Source organism: Hylobates moloch, unplaced genomic scaffold, assembly GCF_009828535.3.
Source record: "Hylobates moloch isolate HMO894 unplaced genomic scaffold, HMol_V3 SCAFFOLD_65, whole genome shotgun sequence".
Classification (NCBI taxonomy): Eukaryota; Metazoa; Chordata; class Mammalia; order Primates; family Hylobatidae; genus Hylobates; species Hylobates moloch.
The window spans coordinates 38279-61358 of record NW_026652340.1 but is presented as its reverse complement, the minus strand read 5'-3'; the positions used below and the strand labels follow the sequence as shown (position 1 = coordinate 61358).

The window sequence follows — 23080 nt, the reverse complement described above, 5'->3', positions numbered from 1 at the left end:
GCCTTGACCTCCCCAGGCTCAAGCAAAAGCCTCCCAAGTAGCTGGGACTACACGCATGCACGACCCTGCCCTGCTGATGCTTTGTATTTTTTGTAGAGATGGGGTTTCAACATGTTGCCCAGGCCAGTCTCAAACTCCTGGGCTCTAGCAATCCACCTGCCTTGGCCTCCCGAAGTGCTGGGATTAGAGGTGTGACCTACCACACCTGGCTTGGACTTTTCTTATTTAAAAAAATCTAATCATATAATCTACTTCCAAAGGCTCATTTTTCAAAATCAGATATTGTGCCACTATATACTGAGAGTCACAGCTGATAACACACCAAACCAGTTACAGAATTTCAGAGCTGAGAGCATTCTTGGACAGAATCTATTTCAATGTCCTCATTTCATGGACAAAGAAGTGATTGAAGCTCAGAAAAATGAAGTGTATGTAAGTTTTTATCCCTCTGTATCTCTTATATACGTTATTAAATGACATGCATCAGGCTGGGCACAGTGGCTCATAATCCCAACACTTTGGGAGGCCGAGGCAGGAGGATTGCTTGAGCCAAGGAGTTCAATGTTTATAGCGAGCTATGATCATGTCACTCTGCACTCCAGCCTGGGCAAGAGAGCCAGACACGTCTCAACCAAGTAACTAAGTAAGTAACATTAATAACTAACTACCACGTATCAGCTCAACCCACCAGCCTCTTGCTCAGCAAGTACAGATACTGCATATGGAGGGCTCTAGGCTAGATGCTTGGGAATCCAGAGAGGAATAATCAACAGTTCTTCCCCCATGGCGCACAGTCTACACATGGCTTTTTCCTTTGGCATCTGGACCACACCTCCTCTGAGGGCTAATAATGCAGCCTGTGGTCCAGGCAACACCTTGCCATTCTATCAAGACAAGGCTCACTGACCCCCATGCTGCAGTGGCTAGAAAGAATGGCTAGCAGCAGTTCCCAACCAGTAGCAATTTTCTTTCCTAGGGGACCTTTGTCAATGTCTAGTTTTAGCTGTCACACTGGGAGGAGGGGGTGCTCCTGGCATCCAGGGACTCGAGGTCAGGCATACTACCAGACAGCCCGCAGTGCACAGGACAGCCCGTGCTGCAGAGCCACGTCCACAGTGCTGAGGCTGAGAAGCCCTGGGCTAGAAACTCTTAGTGCCATTGATGTTGCCCTGCTCAGAGCACCCTGGGCACTCCTCGGTGAGCCTGGGCACTCCTGGAAGGCCGAGAGCCTCACTCTCCTGACCCACGATCCCCCTCCTCCAACCCAGGAGTGCATGCCACCCCTCAAACCCTATCTTAAATACCAAGACTCACCTCTCCCACGGAGCAAGGATGGCCGTTGGGACAAGCTGTGAAGAGAACAGGACACACATTGGCTAATGAGGTTTCACCGAATGACTGACATTGAAAAGGGAAAGCTAACTCTCTACTCTCTGGCCCTGACCACAATATGAGAATGAGTGTCCAGAGCATCCCACGCTAATTTAAGTTATATGACACCTGCCTGAAGCTTAATAAATGTATGTTGTCAGTGAAAAATGTCCGAGTCTAATTTTATTAATTTTATCAAGTAAAGAGCAATTAGAATATAGGCCCATACCAGGGGTACCTTTGGAGGCAAGGTGGACAGGATTCTAGACCTTTCTATTTGATTTTTTTTTGTCATGAGCGTATTTTATAACAACTTTAAAAACTAGTTTTAAAATATTTACTCGGGCAACAGCAAAATTTACATGTCATGGGTTATATGAGTCAGTCTCCCAGTTCTATATTTCATATATTTCAGAAGAGCTTTGTGTCAAAAACTTTGTTTTGTGGTGGGCCTTTGAATGCGTCTCTGATGTGGTTCCCAGTCCCTCCCTTCTCCCAAAATGGCATATTCCAGAGAACAGAAGTTCATCACAGAGGGCCTTTTCCACACGACAAAGAAATGAAATGGTTTGGATCATCTAGCCGGCGGAGTACCAGCTCCTTCAAGCCATTCATCTTCTGCAGATGCCACCGGTAGAATGCAGGTGGTTTTGGACCCTGAGGCACAAACCACATGGACCCCAAGTCGAACCCAATGCTTCATAGCATCTGGACACCCTTTGAAGCTGAAAGGAGTATGGGGTCATCCAGACCCCAACACTTACTGTACCAGCGGACTCCCTCCAGACCCTCCCACCTCCGAGCTTGAGCCAGCAAGTCTTCAGGCATGGTTGGAAGAAAAGCATGCTGGAAAACAAGAAAACAGAGACAGCTCTAGATAAGCGAGCTTGTCACCTGGGTGCTGCTGCTCAGCAGGAGGCCTAGAGGAAGAAAGGGAACTCTGCTTTCCTTCTACTGGACTTCTCAGGCTATCTGTGAAGAAAACAGAACAGCTCCCTGTGAAATAACAAAGGGCAAGGCAAGTCTGTCACTATCTTGTGTGCTCAAGAATCAAGTAACACAAAGGCAGAGAACTGAAGATAAATATGCTCAAGAGTTCCCACAGCTGCAGCTCGGTCTCTACAGTGACAAGCTCTGGCGGGGGGGTGTTCCAGTGAAGGCCAATGGAATTGTGGCCTACTCTTACCGCCATGTTGGCTGGGGAGAAGGCCAGATTCTTTAGGGGCTCCAAGAGTTTATTCTGTCCACACAGAAGGATGGCTGCAGCATGAATGGCCATTTCTGTCACCGCTCCCTCAAGGTTGCTGTCACTGGGGCTCGCCCTGAACAATGGCAGAGAATTGTCCACGAGCGATGTTGCAAAATGGCTGATATCAGGAGGTGAAAGGATCTTGCATTCGCCAATGAATTTGCTCACAGCTTCACATTGCTGACAGGAAAAAAACTTAACATTAAGATGTATCAAAGAATATTGTGTGGATTGCTCTTAGGCATACACTGACACCAAATACACATCAAATATCAAGGTAAATATGGAGACATCACCACCATTTGAGGGGGAGATTTTTCAGAGAAGAGAATTGGGCTTATACAAACACAGCATCCACATACGTAAGCATTAATTTTGATACTCTATTTTGTTAAACATTATCTTATGTTCTTGGCTTTAGTTTTCATCATAATTCTACAAGCTTTGGGTTAAACAGAAAATAGTTCCTCCACATGACAAGGTTGAAAACCTATCCTAGATAAAAAAATTATGGCATGATTTGTGTTGATAACTTTCATTCAATTCAATAAAATCCCTCCAAATACTGAGACTTTGAACACAGCCCTGCAGGCAGTTACTCACCTCTGGCGTGGGGTGGAGGCTCGCACTGTGGGATCTGTACAAAACAGCCACCTCCCTAAACAGTGTTAACAGGAAGTAGACTGACTGCTGGCTTTGGGGGGTCTTGCAGGCCTGCAAAATCAAGGGTATCAAGTGAGAATTTAAAAGCTCAACACATCTTTTTTTTTCTTTTTTGAGATGGAGTCTTGCTCTGTCACCCAGGCTGGAGTGCAGTGGCACGATCTCGGCTCACTGCAACCTCTGCCTCTCGGGTTCAAGCGATTCTCCTAACTCAGCCTCCCGAGTAGCTAGGATTACAGGCACACGCAACCATGCCTGGCTAATTTTTTTTTTTTTTTCTTTTAGTAGAGACGGGGTTTCACCATGTTTGCCAGGCTGGTCTCAAACTCCTGACCTTGTGATCTGCCTGCCTTAGCCTCGCAAAGTGCTGTGATTATAGGATAGACCCCCCCAACCCGCCGCCCCTGCCAGATCTACCTAAGGGCCAGAGGCCCGCGAAGTTTGCATGTGAAAAGAAAAGTGCCTCAGCCTTCAACCCACCAAAAGGGAAGGAGCCTTTTCCAGGCCTGGACACCTGGGGTCATGCCCCACATGGGCAGTCTTCTGGCAAGCAACTTTTGGGCTACAAAGTTCCTGAAATACTCTCAGATTAAACTCAATGCATATTTAGCAGCCAGCTTAATGACAGAAGCAACGGAATCACCCTCTGTTCTTCTGACTCCTTCACTGGTCTTAGAAACTTCTGAGCAGAAAGAGGATTTTCCATTTCCTCTTTTCCTGGCACAGGGACTCAAAAAGGAAGCAAGACCAGACCAATTTAAAGGTTAGATTCTAAAAACATCTTTATATTTTTTAACTTCCCACACTACACCAACATATGTATTTTTATTAAACACACAAGCATATCTGAATTATGAATACATCTAGACATGAATTTTGCTATTAATAGTTGTGTCAGCATCTTTCTTAGACTGTTTTCCAGCAGGGTCTCAAAGGAAGTAATGGACATAAATGGTGCTGCTGATGGCCTTGGCAGATCAGCAAGACACAGCAAATCTGTCAACCCAGCTCAACTGTCGTAGCTGTCCTGTTCCAGCCACTGGTTCAAGCACACCGGTCAAGTGTGCCCTGGAGGCTGTGGGCATGTGACTTCCAATACAATGTCACGTGATGGGCCGCATCAGGGGTCCACCACCCTGCATCATTTGACATAAACCAGGGAACACGCAGGCTCCAAGGGATGCCACCTGGTATCGGAGAGAAGCCACGGGCCCACCCTACCTTCAGAGCAGTCTCAATGCCCAGCGGCTTGCACTCGAGGACAGCTTTGGCCACAGCATCACGGAGAGCCTTGTATTCATTGCCGTACACCAGGTACCTATCCATCTGGCCTGGGTGGTCCTTCTGCAGCCCCAGGAATACAGAGGTTAGTTGGGGGTGAACAATGGGAGGAATGTTTTGCAAAGAACCGTCTTAACAGATACAGGAACCAGGTGGTCCATCATTCGAGGTTTAAAGGCAGCCGAGCTGGGATTCCCCAACCTGGCCTGAGGCAGGACAGTCTGGTGCCGTTTTCCCAGGGAACTTCCTCCTCAGTAGAGGAAGAGGTGCGAGTGCAGGGAACGCCTGCCGATGGCAGCGCTACCTGGGGAGGTGCTTGCTTCCTCCATTCGTGGCGCACTGCACCACACGTGAGGCTGGGTGGCTAAAGTCATGTCAACTCAACCCCAAGTGGTAGTCAAACAGTGCCGGGGTTCTTAGTACCATTTTTGTATCCCCTGGACAATAAGAATTTGTTAATTTCTGGGCATCTGGAAAGGACCACTGAGAGGCCTTGAAGCTTCTTTTTTTTTTTTTTTTTTTTTGAGACGGAGTCTTACTCTATCGCCCAAGCTGGAGCGCAGTAGTACAATCTCGGCTCACTGCAACCTCTGCCTCCCGGGTTCAAGCGATTCTCCTGCCTCAGCCTCCCGAGTAGCTGGGATTACAAGCACCCACCATCACATCCAGCTAATTTTTTTTTTTTTTTTTAAAGTACAGACAAGGTTTCACCATGTTGGCCAGGCTGGTCTTGACAAACTCCTCCTGACCACAAGTGATCCACCCACCTCAGCCTCCCATAGTGCTGGAATTACAGGTGGACGCCACTGCACCCAGCCTGGCCTTTGAAGCCTCTTATGCAATTCTTCTATTCCTAGTTCTTGCTCTTGCCTGTCTCTGCCTGCCAGAGGTAAAAAGGTCACGCCTTGCAAGCTGAACTACGTTTAATTTGCTGAAAGCAAAGGCCACAAAAATGTTCTACTTTCCTTGAGTGAAATTCAATTAGAAGTGATGCCTAATTAAAGAAGCTCTGAGGTGAGTGCCCTCACCTTGGCCCTATATAGCAGGCAGTGTAAACATGATCACAGGCTGGGGCAAATCACCTGAAGCACAGAGACAAGGACCAGACAGACAAGCGCAGGTTTCCTTCCTGGCTCTGGGGATGCTAAGGGTAGGCGGAACGCAGAAGCAGTGGCACCTTCCCTGGGTGTGATGGTGAGGTGTGGGGGTGTGTTGGTGGGTGGTGTGAGGGGGTGGGGTGTGGGGGGGTAGGGTGTGAGGGTAGGGGGGGTGTGGGTTTGGGGTGTATGGGGCTGTGGGGGTGCATGTTTGTGTGCTGCCGGGCCCCGCTTCTCACCTGCTGCTTGACAACGTCCTTGGGAAACACCCAGTGGTGCGGGTGACCGGGGTTGGAGAGGCCCTGCACGAACTCCATCCCCCGCTGGCTGCTGAGCTTCCGCACCAGGTACACCCGGTGCCAGTCATTCTCCACCCGGATACAGAAGTGCTTGACATGCCCCAGGTAGCACCGCTTCTCCTCAGCCATCTCTGAGGCCAACGAGAAAGCGGGTGAGTGGCTGGTGACTTAGGGCATTTATTGTAGGACACAAGGCCCACCAGAGGGCATCGGACCTCCCCACAGGCATTCACAGAAACACATCCAGGGGAGAGGGGACGTAGAAAAGCCCAGTAGTAGTCTATTTGAAGAACTAGTTTCCCATACTTCCTGAATTTCTAAGTAACGGAGTCTTTAAACCCAAAGTAAAGCAAGGCAGAGAAGACTTGCCTGGGCCTCCCTCAGGCTCCGAGAGGAAATCTGCAGCTCTGTCGAGGCAGAGGCGGATCCGGGCCACCTCTTGCAGGTATTCAATCGAGGCCTCGTTGGCAGGCTCTTGGCCACGTCTTACTAGAGAATACGTCTTAAGGAAACGACCTTCCTCTCTTATGTGGTTCAGTTCATCATTTCTGGAGCAAGCACTGGTCTTCTCATGTATTGAATCCTGAGGAACAAGGAACAGGAAAGAGAAGGATATTATTTTTTTAAACATGGATGCCCCAAGCTTCTACAGTTGCCAGTGTGACTGGAGAATGAAGGAAGGAAGGATGAAGAATGTTGTTGTAGGTTTCAGTTTACATTTCTTGACTTATGGAAACCTAACATTCCTTTTTAAGGGCAAGAAGGAGGGGAAAAGTGAACCTATGAGGGAAAAAAAAATTATATAATCTAATTTATTTACATTATAAAAATTTTGGATATAAAAATATGAAGATAAAAAGTATCCATAATGTCCCCACTCGATAACCACTGTTAACTTTGGTGGTGTATTCTCCTAGGCTGTTCTGTTTTGTATGTATATGCACGTAAATGCCAATATATACGTTGCTGAAGGCAGAAGCAGTGTCTTTGAAACCTTTCTTCTTTTCTGCATGGAACACAGCATTTGTTAATTATACTGATTAAAATTATATTCTGTAAATTTTAAACCATGTGGTTCAGATAGTTTCCAAAAGAAATTCAGGGAAGAGAGAGTTCACTTACCTCCAGGCAGTTGAGGAAGAGCATGTACAGTTCAGTTTTATCTTCAATTATGAATGCTTTCTTTTTTAACAGGGTCAAGTATTCCTGAATATAATCTTTTACATCATCGAAGCTGCAGAAAGAGAAATATTATTCCTGGCTCTCTCAGATCTGGAGACATACCTTACTAAAAACAAGAGCATCTATCTATCGGTCATCTATCCTGTGAGTGTGTGTATAAACATATACATACATGTATGTAGTTTCTAAGATTTTATGGAAAACCTTTTAGCATAATACTGGAGGAATATAAAACTCACATTTTAGACTAGCTGTCCTCAAACTTTGGTTTCAGGACCCTTTTATAGTCTTAAAAATTGAGAACCCCGAAGAGCTTTTATGTGGGTTATATTATCAATATTTATGATACTAGGAATTATGAGACATTAAAAACAAAAGGTTTCAAAAATATTCATTTAAAATAACAAAAAAGCTATTACATGTTAAATAACATTTAAAATATTTTCCAAAACATGAATCCGTGAGAAGAGTGGCTTCGTCTTCCATTCCTGTGCTGGCCCTGGGGCCTGGCTCCTGGAAGTCAGCGGCCTGCCTGCCCTGCTCCCCACAGCTGCGCCATGTCGGAGAATATGAAGAAAATCTGTCCTCATATACTCGGAATAGCGAGGAACATTTTAATAGTTTTTGCAGATGATTGTGGATATTATTCCTTAATGCTGTGCCAACAGTGATAAACGGTCGTGTCTAAAGGTTAGTTGCAATATGGAGCCTGAAACTGTATCAATGCATTTTTCGGTCAATTATGTTAAAATCAAAAGGTCTGCCCATACTTTAAATAGATTTTTTTCTTTTTTGACCCACATGATTTCATGACATCAGGCATTGGTCATTTGGAAAATATTGGTTCACTGGGCTATGCAGGTCTTATAAAAGTTGACACATTTGTATTCTACATTTTAAAAAAAAAATCCACATTCATTAATATCACCACAGATTGCCCCAAAATGTCTTTAAGTATTCAAAAGCTCACAGGCTCATAGTGGAGAATATAAGCTTTTCAAAATTTTAATTTCAGCTTAAAAGCTTGAATGTTACCATCACCAACCAACATTGTCAGTTGTTTGGCTGAGGCCGGCTCGCTTTGCTGATTTCCAGGAGAGGCCTGCCCAGCCCTGGACACCTGTATCGTGTGCATCCTTCCTCCCAGCACGAGTGGCAGTCCATGAACACAGCAGCTGGCTGCTAACTCAGGGCTCGTCATGAGTGATTTTCAGCAAGGCAACTGTCTACTCCGGTGTGTAGTGGGAGTGTTTTGTGTGTGCTTCCCATTTCCACAAAACATTAAAAAGTCAAATCCTCAAGAGTCAAGATTTAGTAAAAATAAAATGAAACTGGCATGAAGAAAACCACGTGTGCATGGCGGTGAAGAAAACAATACCTACAGCTACTGTGTCTTCACGTGAGGGGCCAACAGTTTAACTCATCACCGCTTTTGTAACATCATCATAAGTATCAATATGTTTTTTTAAAAAAGGGCAAATTTATCTGAGTAATCTAATTTTTAAAATAGTTTTAACCTCAGAGACCTACTTCACACCCAAGGGTCCATATCAACACTTTGAGAACTGCAATATTAGATCAATACAAGTACCACAGGTGATACTATTCTTGGATGTCAACACCCTTTCCAAGGAAATAGAGCCCATGTTCAGGGGAATAGAAACTTAGAAGACATCTAGGACATGCAGGGAGAGCAGGATTCTAAGCTACCATCTGAAATATCAGAAAACTGGGCCGCTGTGGAACCAGGCTCAGCACCGCAGATTCTGGCCTCTTGAGTTCCGTGTCCCTCACACCACCGTGGTCCCTTCACGGCACTGTTGGCTTCTTGCTAGATGTGTGCTTGTGGGAATACTAAACTCATGTGCCTACGAGTGAAAATGTCAGAATATACAACCAGTACAAGTAACCAGGTTGTGTCTCACGAAAAAGCTCCCCAAGATCATGTACTAGCTATTAGTCATGACAAGACGACTTGGTAACAAAGAGAACGCCATGATGAGGAAAAAAAGCCAGGGCTTTCTAGAAGCAAGTCTCCTTGTTGTTCTTACCTGTACTTCAAAAGCAGTTTCAGTATCACTGAGCGGATGACAGGAGTCTTATCCACAACATCGTTGAATGGAGAGAGAGATTTTGTGTGTTCACGGTGTGCTTAAACCAGAAAGAGAAAGGCAGCTCACTGCATGAGACATGCAGAAGCGAGATGAAGAAATGAGGGGCTAGGTTTACAGAAGAAAGCAACCTACTCTGGGGAGCACCTCTTAAGAGCTCCTTTTGGACGAAGAGGAGAGAGAGCAGGCTCTCAATCACTTTCTTCTCAGGCGGAGCGTTGTCCTTGAAGCACATGGTGGACACCAGGTCTACAAAGAAACTGTTGCACATCTGCCGGAAGCGGGCATGCTTTTCAATGGCTTCCCTTAGAACACGAGAAACAGAAGACAGGTGGATGGTGTTTCCTAAATGCCTCCTTACAGAATGACTTGAGATTTGCACAGCATTTCACTTTTATTTTTTGAGACGGAGTTTCACTCTTGTTGCCCAGGCTGGAGTACAGTGGCACGATCTCGGCTCACTGCAACCTCCACCTCCACCTCCACCTCCCAGGTTCAAGTGATTCTCCTGCCTCAGCCTCCCAAGTAGCTGGGATTACAGGCACGCACCACCACACCTAGCTAATTTTGTATTTTTAATAGAGATGGGGTTTCACCATGTTGGCCAGGCTGGTTTCGAACTGCTGACCTCAGGTGATCCACACGCCTCGGCCTCCCAGAGTGCTGGGATTACACACGTGAGCCACCACGCCTGGCCAGCATTTTACTTTTAAATTGAAAGATTTAAGTCACTCCTCTCACCCATTAAGAGCTAGTCTTCAAAACTTCAACAGATGATATTTAGATGCATCCCTTTCTAGAAACACTTTGATCATTTGGACCAGCCAACAATACCCTTCAATATCCCAAAGTATGTCAAAGAACCCATCCACTGGGCTTTCCTGGTACCCCACTTTTAGGAGGCCTGAGAAGGGGGGAAGGGGAAGGAAAGAAAACCAACCACTCACAGAGCAGGGCTGAGGCGGGTTGAGGCCTGCTGAGTCCAGAGAGCCAGAGCTGCTTTTAACCAGCTCCAAAAAGCTAGACAAGAAGTGGGTTGGTCCTCAGGTCAGTGACTGTGAATGATACTGACGCATTAAAACCAGTGGCGTCGGCCAGGTGTGGTCACTCATGCCTGTAATCCCAGCACTTTGGGAGGCCAAGGTGGGTGGATCACCTGAAGTCAGGAGTTCGAGACCAGCCTGGCCAACGTGGTGAAACCCTGTCTCTACTAAAAATACAAAAATTAGCTGGGCATGGTGGTGCATGCCTGTAATCCCAGCTACTTGGGAGGCTGAGGCAGGAGACTTGCCTGAACCCGGGAGGTGAAGGTTGCAGTGAGCTGAGATCGTGCCACTGTACTCCAGCCTGGGCAACAGAGTGAAACTCTATCTCAAAAAAAAAAAAAGAAAAGAAAAAAAACCAGTGGCGTCTAAATTCCTTGGGCCTCTGATGAGGACCTTTGTTAAGACTTTCTGGCTTAGTTCCTTTGAATTTGCTGTCTCTCAAATCTGTATGTGTATGTCTTGGGGAGAGAATAATCTTGAGATACCAGATATTTATGAAAGTACATAAGTGGCGTCTCTTATGATAGTTCTCTGAGGTCAGGCTTTCTACCAAATGAAGGTTAATAGAGTTTATATTTCTGAATATTGTGTTTGCCAAAAAAGGAAAATTTAAAAAAAAAGGATGCTTTCTTGAGAGAAAGGGTGTTGTACCTGTGCGCTTCGGAAACAGTTGGAGAGAATTCGTCTGGCAAGGCAGTTAAACAGCAGGGGCACATCATCTGCCCTGGGGCAAACCAGGCCCTGAGGCAGCGCAGGCAGTACACGTGGTCACAGGGCAGACAGACGGGGTCCTCTGCATCTCCCAGGCAGATGGGGCATGGCTGAACCCCAAACCTAGAATCCCAGAAGGGCAATCAGTTCTGAAGCAGAAAAACTGACCAGAAGAAGTGAAAACCACGAAAGGCTCAGAATTCTCGCCTTCACGGATCCAAACCTAAGCTCTCACCTGGTGAGGGTCTTGCTGGCTCTCTCCTTGCATTCACAGAGAATGCTCATCACGGCCTCAAACGGCCTGTGCGTCTTGACGTCAGAGTTCTCTCGAAGACACTGAAGAAAGGCAGGGACAGGCGTCATTAGCAGTGGGGAGGGCTGCGGGCGGCCAGGCCGGGGGACAGAGGGAACCCCACATTCAGGGTCAGGGCTGTGCCGCGTGTGTGAGGTGTGAGGCCTTAGTGATCCTGTGTTTAACACTTGAACTCTGAATGCTCATTTTGTGATTATGCTGCTTGTCAGGGGACTACATTCTCAAGTTACGATTTTCCCTCTTTTTCTTTTAAGGTCTCCTCTGCTCTCACTACTAAGATATTTCAAACTTTAAGTAATAATAATGACCATCTGTATACCCCCCACCAAGCTTTGAGAAATCTCAGCATTTATGGAATATTTGCTTTAGATCATTTTTTTAAGTTTTTAAATTTTTTAAAATTTTCTTTCAGCCTCCCAAGCTGCTGGGATAGATCATTTTTTAGAGAAACAAAACATTATGCATACAGTTACAATTTCACATCCCTCTGTCCCTCCCCAGAGATAACTACATTTCTAAATGTCTGCTTTTAGGATAGCTGTAAGCATATCTCAACATGGGGTTATTATTTTGAATGTTTTAAAGCTTGATATCAATGATATCACACTGTATAGAGGCTTCTGCAACTCATTCTCTTCATGATACCTTAGGTCCAGATCACTCATGTACCCACTGATGAAGATACCAGTTACCTGACTGCTGGTTAATAGGCATTTAGATTTTTTGCAATTCCTGGCAGTCCTGTATTCAACATTCTTGCATATGTCTGAGAGCAAATGAGAAGTTTCTCTAGGATATAGTTAGAAGTGGAAACACTGGTTTTTAGGCAATACACATCATCACTGTACAAGATAGTTTGATGGCTGTACTAATGGAATTTGATGGGCAGGCATGATGTTGGTATAGACATCTTAATATTATGTCTCCCTTGGGCATTGTGAGCTCAAGGAGAGTTCCTTTCTGTTCCAAGTTTGACAAGGGTATTTCTTTCCAAATAATTTTATCAAATGCTTTCTCTTTACATTTTGAAATGATCATTTAGAGTCTATCTTTTAATTTATATTACTGATGACATTTACATATTTTTTTTATTTTGAGCCATCCTTGAATTCCTGGGATTAATCTTACTTGGAAGTGATGTGTGTACTTTTAATATCCTAATTAACTTTGTTAATCAACAACCCAGTTCAAAAATGGGCAAAGGACTTGAATGGACATTTCTCCAGAGAAGACAGCAAATGCCCAACAAGAACATGAAGGATGCTCATCATAACTAGTCATTAGAGAAATGCAAATAAAAACCACAATGAATTATCACAGTGGCCATTATGAAAAAAATCAGAATCAGCATGAAAACTAACGAGGTATGGTCTTTGGCTGTGGTTACCTGCACAGAGATCTGACTGGAAAGAAAGAAACCAGAAACCCAGTAAGTTTCTGAGGCCATTTTATTGCCAAAAAAAACCCCACGTTCCTAACCTCCCAAATCCTGTGAGCATGTGAGCCGGTAGGGGGCCAGCTCCTTTACCTTTGGGTTTATGGGCCCAGGGTCCTTAGGACCCATGCTGGACCTGGCTGAAAGCCCTGTGCATCTCCCAGAGCTCCAGGACATGATGAGACTTGGAGAGGCTGCATGCTGTGTGGGTGTGGGGAAAGGGCAGAAGGGGGGCACCGGCTGTGTCCTACTATCCTCTCTCCACCTTTTCCTTTAGCAGAAGAACTCTAAGTTCCACCTGGCACATGACCACGCCACGAAAAACTCCTCAGTTTCTTGCAACCAGATAAGGCCGAGTGCCCAAGTTTAGGACCACGAGACACGAGCGGCGTGGTGTGTGCGTGTCCGGGATTGGTCTCCTAAGGAAAACGGCCTGTCCTCCACCTCCCCTGCTTTGTGTCCCACAGGCTGTGACGCCAGGCCACAGGGTGGAAGCTGAACATTAGGGACAACGAAGGGACAAGACAGAAGGAGCGTGGGCACCTGACTCCATGCCAGCCTCCGGGGAGCTGGTACCTTAGCCTTGGGCTGCTCATACCCATCCTGGGTGGGAAATCAGCTGATACTGTGTCTAAGCCGCTGATGTTTTGATAGGTTAGAGTCAACACATCCAGCATCCATGCTGGCCTCCTTTTAGTAAACCTTCCTGTGCTCCAAAGGTCAGACAGCCAGCGCTGCCTCTCCCAAACCCCCTGGCAGTGAGGGCTCTGGATGTGCTCACATGAAGGTCACGGGTGCGGGTGAGGCAGAGGCTGTGTTTGGCTGAGTGGCCATCATTGCTGGACACCACTGCGTGGCCACAGAGGTGCATCACTGTAGGGTCACAGGTTTTTCTTCTGCAGACCACCCCACGTTAGTAGCTTTACGAAGGGTGTTGAGTGACAGGCATGGTGGCTTCCTGTTCCTTGGTTCTGTTGACAGCACTGTTTTGAAGACCCCAACCCCAGTGGCATTCTCTGACATCCTTGTCTCCATGACTATGACAATGATAACAGCTCCCACAGACACCAGGCTAGTGGTCTGTTCTGGGGTCACTCCAAAGGCCAGGCAATCCCTCCCGAAGCTTTCACAAGCATGTTCCCTGCATCAGCCCCTTTCTGCACACAGTTCCTGGAATCGCTTCTAAATGATACGCTCTGACTTACCAATCAGCAGAGGGTAAATAATTAAACAATTAAACATGGAAAATGTAATGGCCTAGTGATGAAATCACCTTCCTTTGCACGTCTAGACAAAACGGTCAGAGCCAAAAGAGCGTCTCCCAGCTGCAGATCAGTGTCAGCGCTGTTCTTCCTTTTGGAAAAGGGTGGATCCATGCGTGTGCTGAGGCCAGCCCAGGTACTCACCTTGTCTAGTAAGAAGACGTGCTCGGTCACCAGCCTTTGTAACTCGGGGACCTGGCTCTCAGTTCCTAGGAGCACATGCTCCACAAAGAGTGCGGTGGAGAAAATCCGACTCCACTGGGCTCTGTCAAAAGAGGGCGTCACTCACTCAGCTCCCACCAAGGCACCCAAGGGTGAAACGAGGAGGGAGACGGGAGAAGAGATGCGGGACCCAGGGTCCAGGCCCAGCAGCTGGGATTACAAGCAAGCCCTATGTGACACACTTCCTGGCCCGCCCCCAGCTCGCGCCCTCAAGACGCTCAGCTTAGCTGGGACTCAGTGTTCCACTATGATGCCTCTGCACAGGGTACCACCACAACCCGCTCATTGCACGATCCTGCACCTGTCAAGTCCCACCTCACCTCGACAGCCCTGCACAGGAACTGTCTTCTTAGGGAAGTGGACTCTGGCCCTGAGGGCCTGTCCTGCTCCGTGCGCCTGCCCACCCGGGGTGTCCTTTCTACCACAGCATTTCTCACACGGCATCACAATAGCCCGCTTGCATTTCTACGGCCCTAGTACACGGTGCACTCCCTGAATGCACAGCCACCTCTCGTGTCTCCAGCACCCTAATGAGACGCCTGGCACTCACTAAGGGTTCGGCAAATGCGGAGTGAGCGGGTGAGGACGGAGCCCCTCCCATGGCAGGAGCACCTGCCAGTCTTTCTCACGGACATGCCTGGCACTTGGCAGGCTCCTGGTGAGCGCATGCCAGATGAAGCAGTGGGTGAGGGCTCCTGGGTCTCACCTGACTTCCCTGATGACAGCCTCGGCCAGGCTCCCGCTGCCTTGCATGTGCCCATCGGAGCAGATGAGCTCCAGTGGCATGGAAAGATTCTTCACTAACTGTAGCCACGCCTGGGGACTGGGCTTCAGGGTGTCTCTTGTCAGCATCTCCGTGCAGGCCACTGCGGCAAATGCGTCCAGGGTCTGGGGAGACGGACAGCACGGCGTGGCTGAGCGGTGCCCCTCCCACTGGCCCACCAGAGGCCTTGGCTGTTAGCTGCATGTATACTTGTGTCCCAGGCTTGCGACCTAAACTTCCATTGTCTAGGATGTGGGAAGCGTCAGCGAGATGTGTTCTTAACATCTCTGAATTCAGCTGAGGTATGTGCCTTGTGAAGAAATCTCCCACTTGGAACACAGCCCCAAAAGCTCTCCATTCCCAGAATGGAGTTGGAAGCACCACAAGGCTTGCTCAGGGCAGATGGAGGAGGGCCATACCATCTCACATCCAGCCAGCTCATGGTTCTGAGTAGCTTCCACCAGGCTGTGGAGAACCTGAGGGTAGATGGTCAGGATTCTGGAGAAGTTCTGCAGCCGGCTTCTGAAACGCTGGTAGGCAAGGTGCACCCACGGTAAGGAAACCTCTTCCTCGGGCGCTGCTGATGCCGCTTTCAGTTCCCTAGTGCAGGACCACAGAGCCATCTGCAGAAACTGGGATTCAAAAAAGCTTTTAGAATATATTTTTAAATTACAAAAATGGTACGTTTTCCCTGTGGAAAATCAGAACTACTGGAAAACCATAAAAGAGGAAATTAGAAACCATGCGTGCTGTTCTGTCCCGTTTGCTTCTGTCCAGTTTTCTACCTGCCTCTCCTCCCACGTTAAGGTCACCGTGTCGTCCGGGCTTTTTGCCACTGAACATGACATCATGAACTTTCCCTGTGACTGAGTATACTTGTATACTTAAAAAACATGGTTTTAATGGCTGCTCAATAACCCATCATACGGCCATACTTTAATTTGCCCATCCTGTATTTCTGGACAACTAAATTATTTCTTATTTTTAGAAGCAAAGCTGAAACGGACATCCCTGTGAAGCAAATATTTGTCCACGTCTCCAGTAGTTTCCTCAGGACAGAGTCAGCAGTTCAGATCAGATGAGGTTCTCGACTGTTCTGCCACGCAGCCCTGCAGGGCGTCCACTGTGCACGCTACGCTGTCAGCCGCGTGGCCTGGCCCTTTCTTTGCAGCACTGGCCGGCGGCTGTCCTTTTTAAAAATCAGCTTTGCAAAATGAATACATAAACATGATATCTAAAAACTGTTGTGTTGATTTGCTATTAATAGTAAGGCTAAGCAATTTTTCAAATGTTTCCTGGATGTTGATATGCTTAATGAGATGATTATAAAATTGTTTTATAATGTTTACCCATTTTTTAAAACTTCGGGTATTTTCTTATTGATTCCTAAGAATATTAACCTCTAGTCATATTGGCTGTAAGGATGTTCTTAAATTTGTCACTTTCCTTTTTTATGTACTGAAGTTTAGAATTTTTAGGTAGTCAAAAGTATGACTTTCTATTGAATTTCACTTATTTATTCTTACCCTGTAGGGTTAGTTACGTATTTACCTTAATTTTTTTCAAGAGAAATAACATTTAAAAAGAAGATATGTCAAGGAAATTGGAGGTCTTCTCATGTTCACAGAAAGCTCCGTGTTTTAGGAGCCCCTGGGCGGTGGGCTGAGGGTGTAGCACTGAATATTGAGAGGAGACTGGGCGGCCCCTTCACCCACCGGCACCCTTCGCAGACCATGTTCTGTTCCCAGACTTCACAGCACCAGCTCCAGGCAGCTGAGGAAACGTCTCCGTGTCTGCATCCAGTCCCCATCGTGTAAGCTCTACACCTGACCCTTAGCCAGTATCTAAACATCTACCTTTAATTCCTCCTCCGTTGACACACGCATGGTCAAGAGAATGAAATCCTTCAAGTAACACTGAAGAAGTTCCTGCTGCGGCTCTCCATGGAGCTGGGCAAGAAACCTGCCCAGAGAGGTCCGCTGAAAGATGTCCACGAACTTCTTCGGCAGTCCTGCAGAGAAGAAACCAAGGAGCGGCCTGGAGTGCGTCTAAGTCATGGCGCTCCCCTGCCTCCAGGGGGCTCCGGAGTGAAGGGGAATGGGGACGCCTTGTTGAATGGGAGCTCGTAGACAAAGGGGGCACCAACTGCCCGATTTTGTAGGGAATTGAAGGAATAGTCACTGTCTAGACATTTAGGATATTTTTCTTTTTCCTTTTTTTTTGGAGATGGAGTCTCACTCTGTTGCCCAGGCTGGAGTGCAGTGGGTAGCGTGATCTCTGCTCACTGCAACCTCTGCCTCCCAGGTTCAAGTGATTCTCCTGCCTCAGCCTACCAAGTAGCTGGGATTACAGGCGTGCACCACCACACCCAGCTAATTTTTTGTATTTTTAGTAGAGACAGGGTTTCGCCATGTTGGTCAGGCTGGTCTCGAACTCCTGACCTCAGGTGATCTGCTGGCCTTGGCCTCCCAAGGTGTTGTGAACCACTGCACCTGGCCTAGGATATTTTTCCAGTGGAATAAAATAAAGGAAGGCGGAAGCAGTGTCAAGTTTAGGCCAGAAACAGCCAAGCTAGCCCCAAAGAGAAACACCTAGATAAGACTGAGTTGTATGTTGCATGGCTACATTGTATGTTGCATGGCTACAGGCCACAGCATGCTTCAGGAACCACCGGGTCCAAGTAAATCAGGAACGAGTGGGCTGCTCTTCGGGGCTGGAGTCACAGACTATGCAAGCCGGAAAGATCTGGCTTCTAGTGGGCGGGGTGCGGCCCTAATTTGCATGCTGTCATAGAAAAGCAGGGTCAGTTGGGGTATTGTCTTGAGAAAGGAATATGCTCGTGAGGAGAGAGACTGCTTTGAGTATGTTCAGAAAAAGTGGCAGAATGGTAACCTAGAAAAGAAGGCCACCCTGAGTCTTCCAAATGGTACGGTAAGTAAACATGGAAAAGATTACTGCATGTATGAAAGATGGCTTTTGCAAAAGTGTTGCGTCGTCATTGGTTTTTCTGGACTATGGCAAATCCTCTGGCATCTGGCAGCAGAGCTCAGCGCTGTGTCTGGGCTGTGACTCCAGAGACACAGCTGGGAGGTGCCTCCTGATGGGGCAGCTGGGAGTAGGGGATGCTCCAGGCGCTTGTGCCTTCTGAGGACGCCTCTCCTGGGGGCATCTCCCGAGTCCAGTGCCCCAGTCTGAGAAGGCCCAGAATGGGAATGACCAGCTGGTAGAGGGGACAGTCCTCCTCTTGCCAGAACACACCCCATTTCACCATATCCCTAGCCACCACGGCACCAAAACCCATCTCACAGGCTCCTGCTGCCATAGGACTGAAAGGTTTCTGGTCCCGCCGGGGACTCCCACTCCTTCAGCAGAAACTTTAAAATGACGCAGTGACATAAATTGGACGCTACTGCAGAAAGAAAGTGTGAAAACTAAAAACTCCAAAATTCACCTTGCGATGGTAGCCACCCATCTGCTTTTCACTGTCAGGCATTCCCTTTGTGATTCACCTGTGCTGAATCTGACCTGTCTTGAGGTAGCCTCACCTTCTGCGTCTGTGATGTACCGAGCCTGGACCCACAGCTCCTCCAGATAGTCCTTAATTCTCCAGCTGAAAGGGACATTGTTGGAAGCGTTCTCGGAAAGGTTCATGTGGTTCTGCACCACGATGTAGGCCATCTCACCTTTACATCTGCAATAAGGTGAGGGATGGTAAGAAGAGGGTTTGTGAGACATCACTCAAAACACAAGACAAGATCTGCCACTGATGCCAGCTCCTCTCAGGCCTCAAAAACGAAGGGGCCAACAGGCCAGGTAGACAGCGCTGATCTATTTCACAGTACAGGGTTTCTGTTATGACAGAACTAGGGAACTATCTTATGCAATCTTTGTTTTACAGGCAAAATAAACAAACCAAGGCTGACGGGCCAAGTGTGTTGCCCAAATCTCGGGCAGAACCAAGTCTTCTGGTTCCTGAACGTGTCTGTCTTTGATAACTTGTAACACAGAGCACAACTTGTTAGAGAGTCTTTGTTTCATGAACATGAGCAGCGCCTTGTCTTTTAAATAAGTGTTTCCACTGGCAATTCAAATTCCATTTCTTCCTTTCTTTCTCTTGCTCTTTCTTTCCTTTCTTTCTCTTTCTTCTATCTTTCTCGCTCCCTCCCTCTCTCTTTTTTTTTTTTTTTTTTTTTTTTTTTTTGAGATAGAGTCTCACTGTCACCCAGGCTAGAGTGCAGTGAGTGGTGTGATCCTATCTCACCTCAAACTCCTGGGTTCAAGCAATCCTCCCGCCTCAGCTTCTAGAGTACCTGGGACTACAGGTGTGCACCACATTACGCCTAATTTTTAAATTTTTTGTAGTGATGGGGTCTATGTTGCCCAAGCTGGTCTTGAACCCCTGGGTTCAAGAAACTTTGCTGCCTCAGCCTACTAAATTGCTGGGGTTATAGGCATGAGCCACCGAGCCTGGGCACATTTGTTTCTATATTCTTTATAAATCTGCATCCAGAATTGAAGCCCCTGAAAGCCGAAGTGGAAGCTGTTGGGAGCTGAGCCTGAGCCCCACAGCATCAGGCCTGGGGAAGGGGATGGGGGCTGTGCAGCTCCACCAGGGAATGAGGGACGGGGAGGGAGCACAGATTGTGGGGCTGTTCTAAGCGCACCTTCTTCGTGCCACACCACGCTGGGTCTGGCTAGAACCAGTGCTCTGAAAGCAGGGAAATGAGGAGGGTGGAGATAAAACAAATTTCTTGGAGCTTCGTAAACTTCCTGTTCTTTTTTTTTTTTTTTTTTTGAGACAGAATCTTGCTCTGTCACCAGGCTGGAATGCAGTGGCGTGATCTCGGCTCACTGCAACCTCCGCCTCCCAGGTTCAAGCGATTCTCCTGCCTCAGCCTCCCAAATAGCTGGGATTACAGGCACGTGCCACCACACCCAGCTAATTTTTGTATTTTTAGTAGAGATCGGGTTTCACCATGTTGGCCAGGATGGTCTTGATCTCGACTTTGTGATCCACCTGCCTCAGCCTCCCAAAGTGCTGGGGTTACAGGCGTGGGCCACTGTGCCCGGCCAGACTTCCTGTTGTTACTGCAGAAAGCGCCCACGTCAACGTTGCTCTGAAGTTGTGTGCTGCGTTTCACCCAGCCCTTAGGAGAGCATATTAGGGTCCTACTGTGTTCTGATAGTTTCTCTCCCCAGGGAAAGAAAGCCTTCCACTCACCTTTCATTATTCATCACAAGAGGAATGTTCAGAAGCGTCGTGTCACTGAAAATAAACATCCAAAGATCTCTTGCCCAGGGCGGAGTATCTGGCCTGGTCAGTAGCTCTAGGTTGCCGTCTCTGTCGATGAATGATATCATGCTTGCCAGCAGAGGGGTGACAGCACCTTGGACCCGCTTCCAGAGGGTGTGCCTGCAGCACAGAAGACAGACGGGCCACCACAGGTCAGAGGAACCACAGTGGCGGTCTGCCACCTTTTGACATTTTGTTCCTTCTTAAGCATTAACAAAACTAGTCTATTATTTACCACACTACAGCGATGGCAATAACTTGACACTTCCATCATTTTTAAGTCCTAGAAAACAGACTCACAAAGATGTCTAAGATTAGAGGCAGAACTGGAATGGAACTTAGTTCTACATCTAATAAACTGTCATTAGGTTACTGGAAGGGTAAAGTAGTGTTTGCTTTTTTATTTTTAAAACGTACATGTGAGACAGGGTCTCACTCTGTCACGCCAACTGCAGTGTAGTGACACAATCATAGATCGTCGTAACCTTGAATACCTGGGCTCAAACGATCCTCCCACCTCAGCCGTGCAAGTAGACAGGACCACCACACCCAGTTGCCACCACGCCCAGTGCCACCACGCCCAGCTAATTTTTAAATTTAGTTTCATTTTTTGTTGAGATGGGGTCTCACTATGTTGCCCTGGCTGGCTGGTCTCAAACTCCTGGGCACAAGTAATCCTCCCGCCTTGGCCTCCCAAAGTATTGGGATTACAGGTGTGAGCCACCACACCTGTCTGCTTTATTTTTTGCAAGGCTGCATAATTTTTGCATGTAACTTTTTCAGAACAAGTCATTGAGGTTCTCTAAATAAATAAAATTATTATGACAATTCATTTGGAAAAAATAAACATTTTAAAAATCTGTTGTGGATAGACTATAATACAGATGAAGAGACCAAAATGAATTTATCTCAGATGAAACTAAACAAGAAGGCACATGTTTATCTGGAACTAAGTATTTGTTCCTGTTGATGTTTTTGTACACTAGATCTGAGTGTCTGATAGACAGACAGGTGGATGGATAGATGGGCAGATGGACAGGTGGGCGGATGGACAGGTAGGCGGATGGATGGATGAATGCACAGATAGGCAGATAGATAATTGGTTAACTACAAGACATTTTGTTGTTATATATATTTTGTATATATTTACATGTAACAATAATAACTCTATTTCAAAATTCTTGTGTAAAGGATAAGAATTAAAAGGTGGCCGGGTGCAGTGGCTCATGTCTAATCCCAGCACGTTGGGAGGCCGAGGCGGGTGGATCACCTGAGGTCAGGAGTTTGAGACCAGCCTGGCCAACATGGTGAAATCCCGTCTCTACTAAAAATACAAAAATTACAGGCATGGTGGCGGGCGCCTGTACTCCCAGCTACTCAGGAGGCTGAGGCAGGAGAATCGCTTGAACCCGGGAGGCAGAAGTTGCAGTGAGCCAAGATCGCGCCATTGCACTCCAGCGTGGGGTGGGTGACAAGAGTGAGACTCCATCTCAAAAAAAAGAAAAAAACCCGCAAGGTAATTAATGTTGGGGGAAAAGCGAAGCCTCTCTTTTGAAGAGAATAAAAAGAAATACTTATATTTTTTAAATATATAGTACACAGGAACCTGGCAAGAATTTAAAAATGTCTACCGGGAAAATAAAGCATCCCAGTGCCCAGAGGGAGAAAACCGCAAACTAGGAAAAGTGTCGTGAACACAAAAGGCAGAAGGAAAACCCAGGCGCTGGGCCAAGCGCTGGGAGAGGTGGGAGCTGCTGAGCCTGGTTCTGCCATATCTAGAGCCGCTGAGCCTGATTCTGCTGTATCTGGACAGGCAGGCAGAGTTCGGGACACAAAGGACTCTCAGGATTTGGGCCATTTAATCCCGAGAGGGCAAAGGACTCCAGTCCCCAGAACACAGTGGTGGTGAATCGAGGTAGGGTGCTGCTGGCCCTGGGGCAGGTGAGCTGAGGGTGCGGGTCTGGCCACCACTCAGCGACTGCGCAGGCCTCACAGTGACCACAGAGGGTGACAGAGCCAGGCCTAGCGCTGCATGAACAGCAGAGCAGGGAAGAGCAGACTGAGGAGGTTCAGTGACTCAGGGCTGGTCTCGGGGAGTGGAGTCAGGGATTAAAAAGCATCAACAGGCTGGGCACGGTGGCTCATGCCTGTAATCCCAGCACTTTGGGAGGCTGAGGCGAATGGATCACCTGAGGTCAGGAGTTTGAGACCAGCCTGGCCAACATGGTGAAATCTCGCCTCTACTAAAAATACCAAAATTAGCTGGGTATGGTGGTGGGTGCCTGTAGTCTCAGCTACTCAGGAGTCTTGAGGCAGGAGAATCGCTTGAACCCAGGAGGTGGAAGTTTCAGTGAGCTGAGATCGCATCACTGCACTCCAGCCTGGGCGACAGAGTGAGACTCCGTCTCAAAACAAAAACAAAAACAAAAAAAAAGCATCAATAGAGTCCACAAGGAGGAACGGAGGGAAATGAAAATATTTCTGATCTCCTAAAATCCCTTCAGAAGGCGTGACAAGGAGAGAAACGAAGGATAACTAGAGAAAAAGTAGAATCAGAAAATCTCTGGTCACGAGGAAGGTGTCTGTAAGTCCCCATTCCCGTCCACCCCGCTTCTTCCCCCGTAAGCCCCCATTCCCGGTCACCCCACTTCTTCCCCTGTAAGCCCCCATTCCCGGTCACCCCGCTTCTTCCTCCGTGAGCCCCCATTCCCGTTCACCCCGCTTCTTCCTCCGTAAGCCCCCATTCCCGTCCACCCCGCTTCTTCCCCTGTAAGCCCCCATT

At 47.4% G+C, this 23080-nt stretch overlaps 1 protein-coding gene across 1 annotated transcript in view; it reads right to left on the bottom strand.

Moving 5' to 3' along the window:
- LOC116463796 (E3 ubiquitin-protein ligase RNF213-like) overlaps nt 1–23080 on the bottom strand; it is a gene marked incomplete at its 5' end in the record, with an annotated part of 78432 nt that overhangs the window by 17200 nt on the left and 38152 nt on the right. Inside the window, 18 exons of the mRNA XM_032147060.2 lie at nt 1315–1349; nt 2136–2217; nt 2558–2800; nt 3224–3334; nt 4505–4627; nt 5901–6091; nt 6330–6543; nt 7083–7194; nt 9194–9293; nt 9389–9558; nt 10951–11133; nt 11246–11346; nt 14165–14285; nt 14949–15130; nt 15425–15637; nt 16862–17016; nt 18551–18696; nt 20227–20418. Of these exons, the coding sequence (XP_032002951.1) occupies nt 1315–1349; nt 2136–2217; nt 2558–2800; nt 3224–3334; nt 4505–4627; nt 5901–6091; nt 6330–6543; nt 7083–7194; nt 9194–9293; nt 9389–9558; nt 10951–11133; nt 11246–11346; nt 14165–14285; nt 14949–15130; nt 15425–15637; nt 16862–17016; nt 18551–18696; nt 20227–20418 (2674 nt within the window). The remainder of the gene's footprint in view (nt 1–1314; nt 1350–2135; nt 2218–2557; nt 2801–3223; nt 3335–4504; nt 4628–5900; nt 6092–6329; nt 6544–7082; nt 7195–9193; nt 9294–9388; nt 9559–10950; nt 11134–11245; nt 11347–14164; nt 14286–14948; nt 15131–15424; nt 15638–16861; nt 17017–18550; nt 18697–20226; nt 20419–23080) is intronic.